We start from the raw sequence: 14,336 nt of genomic DNA, 5'->3' as shown, positions 1-14,336 counted from the left end.
GTGGCTCCGGTTTACCCAGATGAAATTAGAAACCAGCCCCCAAACCCGGAGGGCAGGGAGAGACCCGAGAAAGAGGCAGCCAGCTCCAGAGGGGCAGGAGGCAGGCTTCGCAAGCAAGGGAGCCCGTTTACCAGGCTTGCCCGGGGCCGCTGTAAGGCAAGTGGCCCCCGGAATCACAGGTTTACAGAGTCCTTCACTGGGCTCCGCCACTATTCAGTCCTGCCCACTCGACAACACATTCGTCTCTCAGGGCTGCATCCTTGAAGACGGCTTCCTCGAGGGAACAGAGGGCAGAACTTAAATTCAACGCCAGGGGCAGAGCCTCTGATAGCCCAGATGCTGCTCAAGGGTCAACCAGAGGTCACGTCCTCTCATGACCTCTTCCCATGCTGTGTTGACCGCAGTGGTGCAACAGTGAAGCTCTCTTAACTGACTTCCCCCTGACCCTGCCGAGGGAACCTGCAGCCCCTTCCTGGTAAGAGCTTCGTGTGTGGTGCCCCCTGGAAGCCCCTCCAGCTGCTGCTCCCCCTGGTTGTCCCATAATAACCTAGAGTCACAAGGGCAGGGATTGTTCTTCAGTTCCCTTACTAATTTAGTTCCAAAATTCATTTGTTATAAAAATGGACAGAAATGAAGATAAAAAGAAACTTGTTGCTGTGAAAACTAAGTTGAATGCTTTAAAAAGACTCAATAAGAAAACAGTTTTTAAAACAACAGCTTTAGATTAGATGTGGATCAAGCATACATTGAAAGATTGGAGAATATATAAAAAGAAAAAAATGTTTAAAGCCTAAGATTCTGCACTCAGACTATTTAGAAAATACCAAAACTGAAAATTGTAGATGATAAGTTATGAATGTGCTTTGAGCAAAAATGATCACCAGCCATCAGACCCACGTACAAAGGAAAGACCTTGCCCTATGTTTTAAAATGGTGTGTTAATACACATTTATGTTTTAAGTTATCACATTTAAATTATATTTCCTTTTTTAATGACTCCCACATTAGCCTATTTTTTCAATTAGCAGTCATGCTTATTATTGGCACATGGCTAGTGCATCACCCTTCCCATTCCCAAGTCTGGACGGATAGTTCTCATTGTGGTATCTCCCACCTACAACTGGGTGAGCACATCATAGACCCTTGGTAAAAATGTGTTGAGTGAAAGACTGAAATAAATGAGAGAGCTGGAAAGTCAACCCCTACATTTCTCTCTTCAAAGGCTTGCTCTTTCTATTACCCGGGAGCCTGCCTTACTTGGGGGAATATGACTGATATCCCAGACCATCAAACTCTCTTTATTGCTTTGAGAGAGAGAGAAATCTAAGTTTCCTTTTCTTTTCTACCAAAGACTTATTCAGCCCCCAAATTGTAGAGATACCTACTTTCACATTTCATTTACCGAGTCAACCACCAAAAGAAGAAGAGGAGTCTGAGACAGAAGTCAAAAAATCTCATCGTACTGTTCGCCGAAAGGAAAAATTAGAAGTAGATACAGAATGGATAAAGAGCAAGACTGAGGTTGGTATCTTGGTGCATTCGGTGTTTTTCTTTGTTTTTTGGCTCTGGTGAGATACAACACACACCATCACGGACTGTCAGACCAATACACAAGGTGAATATCAACAAGAAAATGCATCCAATATATAGAGGCAGACCTGAATGTGTGGGGCATTAGCAGGTTAGTTAGGACTTTCATTAAGGTTTACTGAGACTATTCTCCTTGCAGGGCCTGTATTAGGCAATTGAATGGGGTTGGAAGTGGAGTAAAGGAAATACATATTATAATATATAGGTCCCTTCTCTGATAAACGTAAAATCTATAGCAAAAAAGAATCACATGATGAATGGATAAAGAAACTATGGTACATGCATACAATGGAATATTATTGAACGCTAAAAAGAAATTACCTTTCAAGCCATAAAAAGATATGGAGGAAACTTAAATTCTTATTACTAAGTCAAGGAAGTCAATCTGAGAAGACTACATCCTATATGATTCCAACTGTATGAAAAGGCAAAACTATGGAGACAATAAAGAGATCAGTGATTGCCGGGGTTGGGGGAAAGGGGAGAGGGATGAATAGGTGGAGCACAGAGGATTTTTAGGGCAGAGAAAATACTGTGTAGGATACTCTAATGATGGATACATGTCATTACACATTTGTCCAAACCCACAGAATGTACATCTCCAAGAGTGAGCCCTACTGTACACAATTGCCTAATACAGGCCCTGCAAGGAGAATAGTCTCAGTAAACCTTAGTTAACCATCCTCTCTATGGATAACTTTATGTAAGCCATCCAGCCTCTCTTAAATGAGGATAACGATCAAGCCTACTGGGTGGGGCCAATGTGTTGTGGAAGTAAAGTGTTCAGTGCAGTGCTTGGGGAAAGAGCTCGCTGTATCCATCAGCTACATAAGATCATTGGCACTTCTCAGTGGTTTCCACCCGGCCGCCCAGGTTTGCAGCATTTACAGCCCATGCCCCAGGGAGCCCACAGCAGCTCCTTCTCAAACAGCTACATCTTTTTCTTTGATCATCTTAGATCTTGGCATTCTGCTATAAGCTATCTTGAAGAAAGGCGTCTTCAACTGTTAAAAATAATAGCTTGAAAACCACTGATTTGACTTCCAGTTAATGTGGGATACCAGATGACCTAAAAAGCCTTCCTACTACAAACACAAAGGAAATTTAGATGAAATGTAAAAAGCATCTTTTTAAAGGCAGAGCAGAGTGTAAGAAAGTAAGGGAAATAATCAATACCACAAAATAGAAATTGAAAAATCAGAAGACTGAGAATGTGAGTGTGGTGTGAGGTGAGACCAAGGGTGTGCTGGGGAAGGGAGGGGCGGGAAGCAGGAGAGTAATGTGTCCTTCCAACCCAGGGGCTTAGGTTTTAATGCCCAGATGGGAACATGAAACACACATCCTGCCCAGCATACGTGAAGTAGCTGTAATGACAGATCACACACAAGGCCACTAACCCAGTCTCTGCAAACATCAAAGAGCCAACAGCACAGAGACTATGCTAGTTTATCCCAATGCATTTTGATTGGTAATAATAACATAATCAAAGCACTTCGTACATTTGCAAATTTTAAAATGCCCTTGTAAATAACTTGTGTATCCAAGAAATCATATTGGATATTTGAAAATATTTAGAGTTGAACGGTAAGGTAAGTACCTACATGCACAAGAAACAGCCAAAATAGTATTTTGAGAGAAGCATTATAGCTTTTAGTGCTTTATATTAAAGAAGGAAGATGACAAGGGATATAGTGAAGAAGAAGAAAGATGAAAACCACAGGGCTCAGTGTACAAGGAGTACAAAAAAAAAAATAGAGTACTGTAGAACCCCCAAGAAAGCAAAGTATATAAAAGATAAGAGCAGAAATACATTTCTGTGTCCCCAGTGCCTCAGAATGTAACCTTACTTCGAAAACTGGTCTTTGAGGATGTAATTAGTGAAGATGAGGAGATGTTGCAGTGGGCTGGGCCCCTGATCCTGCATGACTGGTGTCTTACAAGGAGATGCAGAGACACCGGGAGACAGAAGTAGAGACCGGGCAATGAGGCTGCAGGCAAAGGGACAGCAAGAATACTGCCATCCCCAAAACTGAGGACCGAGGATGCAAGAGATTCTCCCCACAGCCTCCAGAAAGAGCAAGCCTGCTGGCACCCCAATTTCAGGCTTCCGGTCCCCAGACTGTGAAAGAACGGATTTCTGTAGTTTTAAACTGTCCGGTTTATGTTACTTTGTTATAGTATGCAGCCCCAGAAAACTAACACAACCAACAACCATTAGAGTGATTGAAATAATAGTTTAAAATTTGCACACACAGAGTGATCCATTTCAGCCTCCTTATCACATAAACAAACTGAGGGTCTGAGAAATTTCCTATCCAGTATTCGCCAACAAGCTGGTGGCAGTGATGGGTGGGATGGTGTTGGGTGGAGTGGCATGTGGACATTTGGAGAGTAAGCAGACAGATGCCAGCCCTCAGTGACAGCACCACTCTGAGTTGGGGGATCAGCCCCTATGCACTTTTCCTAGGCTTGTCTTCTCTTTCCAGGTACAAGAAGGTGATGGAAAATTAATTCTCTACCCCAGTGAGAATGTCTTCCAAATTATCTTTCATGATGGATCAGGCCAGATCCAGTATCCACTAGAGCCCGGGGACACTCGTAGTGACACATTTGGTCCCTCAAAAATCATGACAGGGGCTGGGTTTTACTGAGGACTGCATCCCCTTTTCTGGGAGATCCCAAGGGACTGCTTGTGCCTTAACCAGCAGTTATCCATCAGGTAATGTGGCTCTGCTCATCCTCAGTACGAAAGAGAGAGAGCTCACATATATCATTCTGGAAGACAGTGAAGAAATGTGTTTCCGGGCCTTTGTCAACAACTCTGGCCATGCCACTTTCTATGATGAAAACGGAGAAATCTGGTAAGTGAGTCATGAGTCCTAAACACCCCTCCCCGTGGAGAAGCAGTGTGGTTAAGGCATGATTCTGTCTGCACAGCCCTCCCCTCTCCCTGGTAAGTCTCTCTTTCTCTCGCTCGTGCATTTGCAAGTTCATTTACCTGATTCACGTGTGTTGGAAATGGAAATGGGTAGCATGATGGACCAGTGAGTCAGGTCCCTGAGCTCAGAGAGAGCACACAGTCCTTACGGCTCCATCGCTCCCCCATGATGAGATCGCAGTGCACTCAACAGCAGCCACTGCGACTGGCTTCAGGGCCTCCACACTGCTTGAGAGGCAAACCTCAGGAGAATGACCTTAGAAAGACTCTTCAGGATGCCCCAGGGAGGAAGGTTTGGGGAGGGCTTTGGAGAAGCATGTACTGTACACAAAAGCAGAGCTTCTAAGTATTTCATTGGAACAGAGCTTACTCAGGTTCCTTACTCAGTAACAGTGGGAAGCTTCATCTTACCAATTCAAGGTAATTCAGCTGCTTCAAAGTTTTTTCTCCCTCTCTGGGGAAGTACTCTGGCTTTTCAGGATTTCTGCCTCCCCTTCAGTTCCAAGCACTATGGAGTGGGAAATGCCTATTATCCTGGGTCAACTGGATACTTAACTTTCTTCCTGATAGTCAAAGCCAATTTTTTGTTAATTCCAAAATATATTTTCACTTTCCAGGCCTTGGTTTTCAAGATTATTTTCTTAAATATTCTCTGAGTTTTTTAAATATCATTTCCTAGTAGACACCTTCATTCCCAGAGGCATTCGCCCTCCCCTGAGGGCCTGTTGTGGACTGTCACTGCATCACTGATGTCCGGAAGGTGGGAGGAGGTACTGGTTACCAGGAGCTCCTCTCTCCGAGCCAGCCTGCAGCCCCCTGGCAGATGGCCTCAGCAGCCCAGGCTTCCCCAGCCCTACCTCCTCCTGACTAGCCCAGGTCTCAGGCTCTCTCTCTTCTGTGTCTGATCCCAGAGAGAAGTTGCTGCCCCAACAGCACGATTCTAGAGGCAGTCCTGGTGGATTCAAGAAGCCAGAGCAGGGCCAGAGGCGTATGGGGGGTCTGAAATGCCAAGAAAGGATGGTTCAAAGGAGAATAGGGCCTGGCCTAGGTAAGGGAGAAACCTCCTGTAGCCCTCACTCATCTGACACCTGTTATCTGGCACCAAGCACGGTGCTGGGCAGGAATTCATCAGGGAATCAGACAAATGTGGATCTTGCCCTCAGGACCACATTTTACACTTCCATTTTAGTGGGAGAGACATTTAGAGGTGATAAACAAGGATAGTCGGTTTTCCTCATTCAGGATAGTTCTGTGCTCTGGTTTCACAAACACTGAATTAGTTAACACTGAACTCATCGCCCCCAAGGGAAATATGTCACAAACATGCACAGGGCAGTGAAAAGTCTGAGTTGCCTGATGTGCACGTTCACAGCTGAGGCCGAAGCAGGTGGCTCTGCCCTCTTGTTGCAGCTCCCGCACAGACGACGAGAAGATGGAGGTGGGAGTGGTAGGGCAGTGTGCTGCAGGAAGGCTCTGAGGCCAGGTGGGCTCCTCCAGGATGGGTTGCTTCTAGGAGTAAAGTTTGAATGATAATAGATAGATGATAGACAGATGGATCTAAGATACACACACACACACACACACACACGTTTTCCCTAGGAGCAATGGGTTCAGTGTTTGAGGCAACTTTATAGAACCTAACTATTGCAAATAAGGAGATTCAACTGTATACATTAGCAAACAAGTAGAAAAACCTAGCAAGGGGCAAAGGTGAAGAGTTATACAGGGAACCAGAGGGGCTGGTCAGGATGTTTAAGGTGATGCTTAAGCTGAGACCCACGGGATCAGCAGGAGCTGCCAGGCCAGGCAGGGTGGGAAGACCTCTCCGGGCAAAGGGAACAGCATGGCAGAGCCATGAGGCATCAAGAGTACTCATGACCCAGGAACTTAAAGGCCAGAGTGGGAGGGAGGGGCTGGGACGGAGAGGAGACTGAAAGGCTGGGCTGCGGGCCGTGCCTAGTGCTGGCTTCACCTTCCCTGGGGGACTTCTCTCTCCTGCCAAGACACTGTGGGCCCATTTCTGGACCAAGGAGGAAGGAGAAAGAAAGGAGGGCAGGGAGGAGCAGCAGGGCCGTGACCCGCCCCAGGAGAGGCTGTGCCTCCACCCCAGGGCCAGATGCTGTGGCTGCTGGATGCCTTCTTGGTCTAGGTTGAGCCTGAGCCGAAACCTGGGCTACTACTTCAACAAAAGCAAACGGCAAAAGGCCTGGAACTGGTGGAATCTCAATGTTCACGCCCACGCACCCCCTGTCCAGTCCATCTCCTTGAAAATCAACCGGTACATCGAGGTAAAAATAACGGGCCAGGATAAGATCATCTTCCGCTTCGTCCACCAGAAGAAGCACATTTGCTTAAACCTGGGCACCAAGTACAAGGTAAGGTCTCAGCAACTCACCAGGCAGGTGCCCCTTGCACCCAGGCCACAGCTGCCTGGGACTGGCCCATGCCACAGGCCCCCAGCCATGCTCTGCATCACTCCAACCCATAGAGAAACAAGGCCCCTTTCGCTGACCTGATGATTAACCACATACAAAGGCATTCATTTAACTTGGGAGCCCCCTGAGATTTGAGCTGGGGTAACTGACATCCTCAAAGAGCTCAGCCATGAGCCAGAGGGAAAACTGAAAATGTCAACAGGCATTATCTCACCTGACACAACAGCTCTGCCAGATGGCAGGGCCAGAAACACAGGGGAGATCTGTGTCCCCAGCCCTGGGCTGGTGTCCTCTCTGTCCCAAACACTGTCAGAACAAATGACCCCCTAGAAGTTCTGGGCAAGAAAGTAGCAAAGCTTTTTCATTTCCCAGGGCTCCCACAAACTGGGGGGCTTAAAACAACGGAAATAGATTCTCTCACAGTTCTAGAGGCTAGAAGCCTGGAATCAAGGTGTCTGCTGGGCCGTGCTCCCCACAGAGGCTGTAGGGGAGAGCCCTGCCCTGCCTGTCCCAGCTTCTGGTGGCTCCAGGTATTCCTTGGCTTGAAGCTGCACCACTCCAATCTCCCCCTTCGCTGTCACACAGCCTTCTCTGTGTCCTTCTCTGTGCCAAATCTCCCAACCCCCACTCCTACATGGACACCACACATTGGATGGGGGACACCCCCCTAAGTCCAGGATGGCCTCACCCTGAGATCCTTAACTTAATTGCATATGCAATGACCCTGAATAGGGTCACATTCACAGGAACTGGACATATCTTTGGGGGCCACAATCCAGCCCACTGAAAATGATGAGTCTGGACCCTGGAGCCCTGACTGTAGGGTGAGCAGGTGGGCTCTTGAGACCCCCTCCCCAGGGCCAAGTCCAGGAGAGGGATAAGTGTGTCCTTGGTCCCCCAGTGAGACCCTCACAAGACCCTGTTCTTGCTCAGCTCCCCTTCCCCATTCCACAAAAGACTCCATGCACAGACCCGTCAGAGAGGCATCCAAGACACCGAGAGCAGGACCGCCTGGGGAGACACGTCTCCTGGGAGGTGAGGCAGATGGAGAAATAGGGTGATGGAGGAAGCAGCTGAGCAGCAGACTCTGGCAAAGCTAAGCTGCATCCCTGTTGGTTGAAAGGAGAGGAGGGAATATAGTAGGCTTAGGTGACCAACCACCCAGTTTGGCCAGGACTGAGGGGTTTTCCAGGTTATAGGACTCTGAGTGCTAAAACTGGGAAAGGTCCAAGCAAATCTGGACAGCTGGTCACCCCAGGTTCCGCTGCCTGGCAAGGCCTGCTACTTCACAGGCTGGGCAGTGACGTCCCGACCTCCTCACCTGGGCTGCATTTCCCAGGGCAGCCCTCACAGTAAAGAGGAGGCACGTAGTCAGCACTACCATCCCCTGAGTCATCCATTTGCCCCATACACAGCAGGGACAAGCTAAGAGGGGACAGCGATGGAGAGGGCATGAGAACCTGAGCCACCAGCCTTCAAATGACAGTGGGTTCCTCTGAGGGCAGGGTGGGCCAGGAAAGAAGTCAGTGCCCAGAGAGGGCAGGAGAAAGGCTGCATGGACAGAAAGCCTGGGGAGCTGTGCCCATGGAGGGTGGGCCCCAAATGAAGCAGATGAGCACAGATGGGACCAGCCAGCAGGATCCGCTCTGACTGGGCAGCTGGATGTCCTGGGAAGAACACGCCGGCCCCTCCACTTCCTGCGTGACACCAAGCTGGCCTCACGCTCTTTCTGAGCCCCTTGTCGTCTATAAAATGGACACCAAATTGTTGAAAGGCTTAAACAAGACACTTTGTGTAAAATCATTTCATAAGCTGGATACCTCAGAGAATAATAGAACATCTATGATTTCCTTTATTTCCCCACCAGGGGACCCTTTGCTTAGGCTTCTGCAGCCCACAAACCAAGGCAGAGTTGGCCTAGCAGCAGCTTCCCTGAAACAATACCTTATCCCAACACAACCCCAACACACCCCAGAGGACCCCAAGGCAGAAGTGGGGCTCGTGGGCAAACCCAGTGGGCAGTCCCCCCTCGTGTAATCCACGGTGAGAAGCCAGCTGCCCCCAGGAGGGCACAGCCTTTGGGAGGCAGGTTGGGGTGTGGCCACAGGCCCAGTGAGAGTGCTGGGGAAGCAGCAGGGAGGCACTGGGGGCAGGGCTCAGGGCTGCAGGCACAGATTTGTCCTAGAGAATGAAGCTTCCAGGGAAGACTCAGGCCTGGCTCGGGAGCCTGATCCCGGGGTGAAGCGGGAGGACTGGGGGGCTGCAGTGCCTGGACAGCATTTATGCTCACTGAGCCTTCTGTGAATTCCCAGTTGATACTCCCAGAGATGCTGAGTGAGATGCAACAGAAAGCAGTCCTGGACATGGAATCTGGTTCAACAGCTCTTAAGATCCACATCCTTCTGGGAAAAATGAGTAAAATCCTGAATTTCCTGACCATCTCTGATTTGGAAATCTTCATCAAAGCTGCCAAGATCTTGCTAGCAAGCACTATGAGTATGACGAAGAAGTCGCTCCTGCCAGACTAAGGCAGCCACCAGCCTGTCCTAGGGCTTCGCCAGCACCTACTGCCTTTTTCAGGAGGGTGCAGTGGTCAGCAGTGCCGAGCAGCACCCTAAAGCCCTTTTTATGTCTTGTTGACAGTTGGCTTGTAATTTGACCCATCACAGCTCCTTGGTTTGAAAAAAAAAAAAAAAACGTTTGGGAGGAGGCTGACAGCATCTGTGCTTGAAAAGACTAAATAATCAGAAACTTCTAAGTTCAGCCCTGACCTGACAACATTAAAAGCAAGTTATTTGTTAGGCAACACATGTCAAGACCTGCCCTGCCTGCTTCCACTCATCTCTGGAATGCAATTCTTGCTCAGCCCTCCCGTGTTTGGGTGACTCAGGATCTGACTGTCTCAGAGCCGAGCCCCACCAGCTCTTGGCTGTGTGACCATAGGCAAGTAGTTCTATGCTTGTTTCCTCATCAGTGAAAGGAGTCTAGAGATAATACCCCAGGAGGCCCTCACTAATCGCCACCTCATCACAAACACCCGACCTTCCGTCCCTGCCAAGGCAGAGGGAAACCCAGACAGGAAACCGACACCAGCCTGCAGCAAGGTCCCCAAAGCAGGGGCTGGCTGGGAGCTCAAAAAGGCCCGCCCCCAAGCCCCCTCTGGTAGCCGGGACCCTTTTGCTTGCTGGTAACAGTCACCAATTCAAGCAGGGAACGCGAAATGGGAAGTGAGCACTGCAGATGGGAGGTACAGAGGGCCTTAGGGAGGACTGGGGTACAGGCTCCTCCAGGGTCAGGAGGGCTTTGTTCTCTTCGTGGCAACACTCGTCTTGCTCTGAAGACATATTTTCTGTGCATCTCAGGTCACGCAGCTTTGTCTCTCAAAAGACCTGACTGGCCTGGCGTGATCAGGAGGCCGTGATGGAGCGAGGAGTTCTGTAAACATGGCTCCTAGTTGAAGCCTGAGCACGGGGAAGGACAGTGGTTTCCAGAGAAGGGATACTCAGGAGCTGGGCAGCCCCCTCTCCGTGTGCCTTTCATACATCCCGGGGACCCTGCAAACTTCCCAGGCTGGCCTCGTGGCAGCCTAAACGAAGACCAGTATAGGGAACCCCTTCTTCCCAGCCCATTCTAGCAATTAGCCATCCCAGCTGTCAATAGTGACACCACGCCCCACCTCCGAGGCCCTGCTCTCCTACTGATCTCACCCGCCTGCCACCAGCCTTCACCAAAACCTCGTCATCACCACAAACTGTGGGAACTGAGCAGCTGAGCTGGTTCTAGCATAGTAGTAACTAGTGGCCAGGTATCACAGTCACTTCCACTATCTGACTGTCACAACTTGTTGGCACAGAAACAAGTTACTTTGTTGGTACTGGGCCAGAAATGACCAGTGTGGAAGCATACCGCTACAGACTAGCCTCAGTCTCAGTGCGCCTTGTTATTTCTGCTCCTATGCTCAGCATGCACAGAAGCCCCTTTTCTTACCAGGCACGGGGACAGAAGCTTCTACATCAGTCTTAGCAACAAATAAGTCCTCCCCAACTTGTGGTCCAATCTCAGAGCCTTCCCGCGTTTCTCCCCAGGACTGGAGACAGTCAGCCGTGGAATGGAAAGCATGTGTGTGGAGTCAGACAGCCCTAGCTTGGGATCTTGGCCCCACTGCTTGCTAGTTTCGGGACCTTGGGCAAGGCAGTGAGCCCTTCTGTGACTCAGTTTCTCATCTGCTAAGGATAACCGTAGAACATACTTCACAGAGTCATAGTGACAGTTAAAGGAGTAACGTCAGGAAAGCACACTGCTTAACAGATACCGGCTCGTGTTACCAGCCAAGTCCTCCCTTTCTCCTTTCACAAAACCTGGAAATGGTATCCCAGCAATGCAGAGGTTGTAAACAAGTGGCCTTGCCAGAGGCGTTCTGTTTGGCCAGCCCCTTGTTTTAAAGTCCTTCGTTGCCAACATTTAAGAGACAAGAGAGTCACATAGAAATACCATTTCCAGCTTCTCTTGTAACTGCTGCTCTGTGCCAGTGTTATCAAAGGCCAGCGAGAGTTAAGAGCACTCAGGGACGATTTTCATTTAAAGAAGTGAGTACCTCACACCCCATGAAGAAATAAAGTAGCCAACTGGATGGCCAGAACTATACAAATCCAGGTCCCATGTTTGCCAGTGCTCCTGTAACAAAGGATCATGTAAACCAGGTGACTTAAACAATAGAACGTATTGTCTCACAGCTCCGGAAGCTGTAAGTCCAGGATGAAGGGTTTCCCTCCAAAGGCGCTAGGGGCAAAGGTGTTCCAGGCCCCTGTCCCAGTTCTGGTGATTCCTTGGCATGTGGTGGCATCAGCCTGGTCCCTGGTGCCCTCCCTGTGCGTGTGTCTGTCAAATTCCCCCTTTTATACATAAACATCAGTCATGTTGGAGCAGGGCCTGCTCTGCCGCAGCACGGCCTTGTCTGAACTAATTCTATCGGCAACGACCCTACTCCAAGTAAGGTCACGTTCTGAGGTGCTGAGGGTTAGGGCTTCAATATAAAAATTGGGAGGAACACAATTCAACTCATAAAGCTGTCTCTGCCAGCCTCTCCCAGGCTTCCTGAAGGGACAAATTCTCTGACTCATTGTCATTTTATCTTCAGTGGCTTGGCAGAAAGAGGTCTTCTCCTAGAAATGAAAATGAACCAAGTCAGGCTGTTGCTCATCACTAACCTGTTCAGTTACACACATGGGTTTCCTGATGGGTCGCTTTAATCAGTATATGCCCCATGGCAAATGGAGCCTCATCCATGCCCACAGAAATTCATTACTAATTCAGTAATTCATTAGACCGTGACACAAATACACACTGAGTGCCAACCATGTGCTGAGAGATGTCCAAGGAGAAAAGAACAGGTTGTCAGTCCTCGGGGATTAGAGTGGGGGGTCAGAGAAGCAAGCAATAGCAAGACAATGGAACTGTTGCTTTGAAGGAGGAGCACAGTAGAGGCAAAGAGTCACCAGGAGGAAGGCGGGGGGCCATAGGAAGCCCCTCTGAGGGGGAGGCCTCTGAGCTGAGCTGCAGAATGAAGAATGACAGTAGGGGTGCATGCTGGGAGTCTCCAGGAGAGGTGAGTCTGTCCAAAGACATGGAGAGCAGGCATCTGGGGCAGACATACAAGGTTCTGGCATTTGGAGACATGTTGGACAAAAATTTTTTTTTTTTTTTGGCTGTCTGTCCACCCCCCAGCCCCCTTCTTTTAGAGGAAATCACTTGTGTGAGTATTTATTAGTGAGCAGCACGGCCCTGCCTCCCACTATGGAAACTATAGAAGCCGCATTGACACCAGTAATTTCAGCAGGGAAAATGTAATATAAATGATTAACAAGTTAGTACTAAAAGGAAAGGAAAAGTGAACTCTTAAGGAAAACACAAACGGCAAACACACAGCTCCCTCAATTTCCTCTCTTTGAGAGTACTTGGGGAGGGAACTAAGAACTTGAGAAAGCAGCACCCAGGCTGATTTACACCTTGCTGGGCTGGGCGGATATAACTGCAGCCTATGCTGCTGGGGAAATTCACTGGGCTGGGGTGCAGGAAGCTGGTGCTGATGCATAATAAGTGCCTGCCTGGCTGCAGAAGCTGGTTCACAAGAAGCTTCCCACTTAGGTATCAGCAAAACTCACTAGAGTGAGTGCCACCAGACTCCTACACACTGCTGGAGGCCCCAACAGAGAAGGAAAACCACACACCAGAGACACCCCTTTCCCTTATGCCTTGAGGTGCATCTCCAGCACCTTAAAAAGCCTAACTTTGCACTAGCTGCGAAACCGAAATATTCTCAGGGTCCAGCTCTGGAATCTCAAAACTGGGCAAAAAAGAGTGGATTCGAAGCTGAAGGAAATCCTCCTCTTCCCAGCTCCCAGTGCTCAGCTGAAGCGTGGAAAAGCACACACCCCAGGGCGAATCAGCTTGGCCAAGATGAATGCAGTTTCAGTGATGCCCCGTCCAGGACTCTGCCACAGCAGTGGGGTTTGGATGAACACTTTCTGCTTTGAAAAAGCAAAGGTTATCTGTGATGCTTCCTGTTCTTATCCCTCTGGTCCTCTAGCCTCTTGTCTGTTCCTCAAATCCCCCATTTCCTTCCAGTAAAGCCCTTTCCTGCTGAAGCAGAAGTGAGACAGTCTTCTGTTGCTTGTACTCAGGGACCCTGATAGATACAGAGGAGCTGAGTAGTGAGGAGACGAGGCTAGACAGACGCGCAGAGGCCTGACAGACAGCCCTGTGTGCCTGGGTGACCAGCCAGCTCATGGAGGCACCGCCGCCAGGAGAGTGCTCCAGAGGGGAAGCAATAAATTTCCCATTTCTGAGAAGTGACATTCTCTCATCAGTGTCCCCAGGCTTCTTTAACAAATAGCCCCATTTTAAAAACCAAAGTTGACTATTCTTTCTTCCTTGTAAGGTAACAGCAGAAGAGAATTTAAAGAAACGGGGTTGTTAAACCAACGGGAAAAACAAATTTGTACTGCTACTTCGATAATACTAAATTTCAACACACAACTATTTATGTGGACAATACCCGGGAAAAACTGGTGTTTTGCAAACAAAGAAAAAAATTACCTTTCAACTAATGAAACATTGAGATGCTTCAAAAATTTCTTTCCAGAATAATCTTGCCAGAAGAATCCACACAGTACAAGTGACACCAGGGGAATCTGAGTAAAACTGGTAGAGACACCAATGCCAATATCTTGTTTGTAGTAATGTGCTAGTGTTGCAAGATGTTACCACTGGGAGAAAGTGGATCAAGGTACACAGATTGTTCTGTATTATTTCTTACAACTGCATGAGAATCTACAGGTTGTCTTAATAAAAATGTCAATTAAAAAAAATTTTTT

At 48.6% G+C, this 14,336-nt stretch overlaps 1 protein-coding gene across 4 annotated transcripts in view; it reads left to right on the top strand.

Moving 5' to 3' along the window:
• The window catches only part of ERICH6B (glutamate rich 6B), a 56,214-nt gene extending 41,918 nt beyond the window's left edge, over window positions 1–14,296 (top strand). For 3 of the 4 annotated variants that reach the window (XM_073212605.1, XM_073212601.1, XM_073212602.1), the window contains exons 10-14: window positions 1,352–1,521; window positions 4,077–4,162; window positions 4,299–4,451; window positions 6,678–6,903; window positions 9,276–14,268. In XM_073212605.1, the coding sequence (XP_073068706.1) occupies window positions 1,352–1,521; window positions 4,077–4,162; window positions 4,299–4,451; window positions 6,678–6,903; window positions 9,276–9,491 (851 nt within the window). In that variant the 3' untranslated portion in view covers window positions 9,492–14,268. Of the gene's footprint in view, window positions 1–1,351; window positions 1,522–4,076; window positions 4,163–4,298; window positions 4,452–6,677; window positions 6,904–9,275 lie in introns of all 4 variants that reach the window. The other variant, XM_073212604.1, reaches the window with a different exon arrangement.
• Window positions 14,297–14,336: the final 40 nt, after the last annotated feature.

This window comes from Manis javanica, chromosome 9, assembly GCF_040802235.1.
Source record: "Manis javanica isolate MJ-LG chromosome 9, MJ_LKY, whole genome shotgun sequence".
NCBI classification, from domain to species: Eukaryota; Metazoa; Chordata; class Mammalia; order Pholidota; family Manidae; genus Manis; species Manis javanica.
Note: the sequence above shows the minus strand (reverse complement) of the source record. Positions and strands in the feature narration are given on the sequence as shown.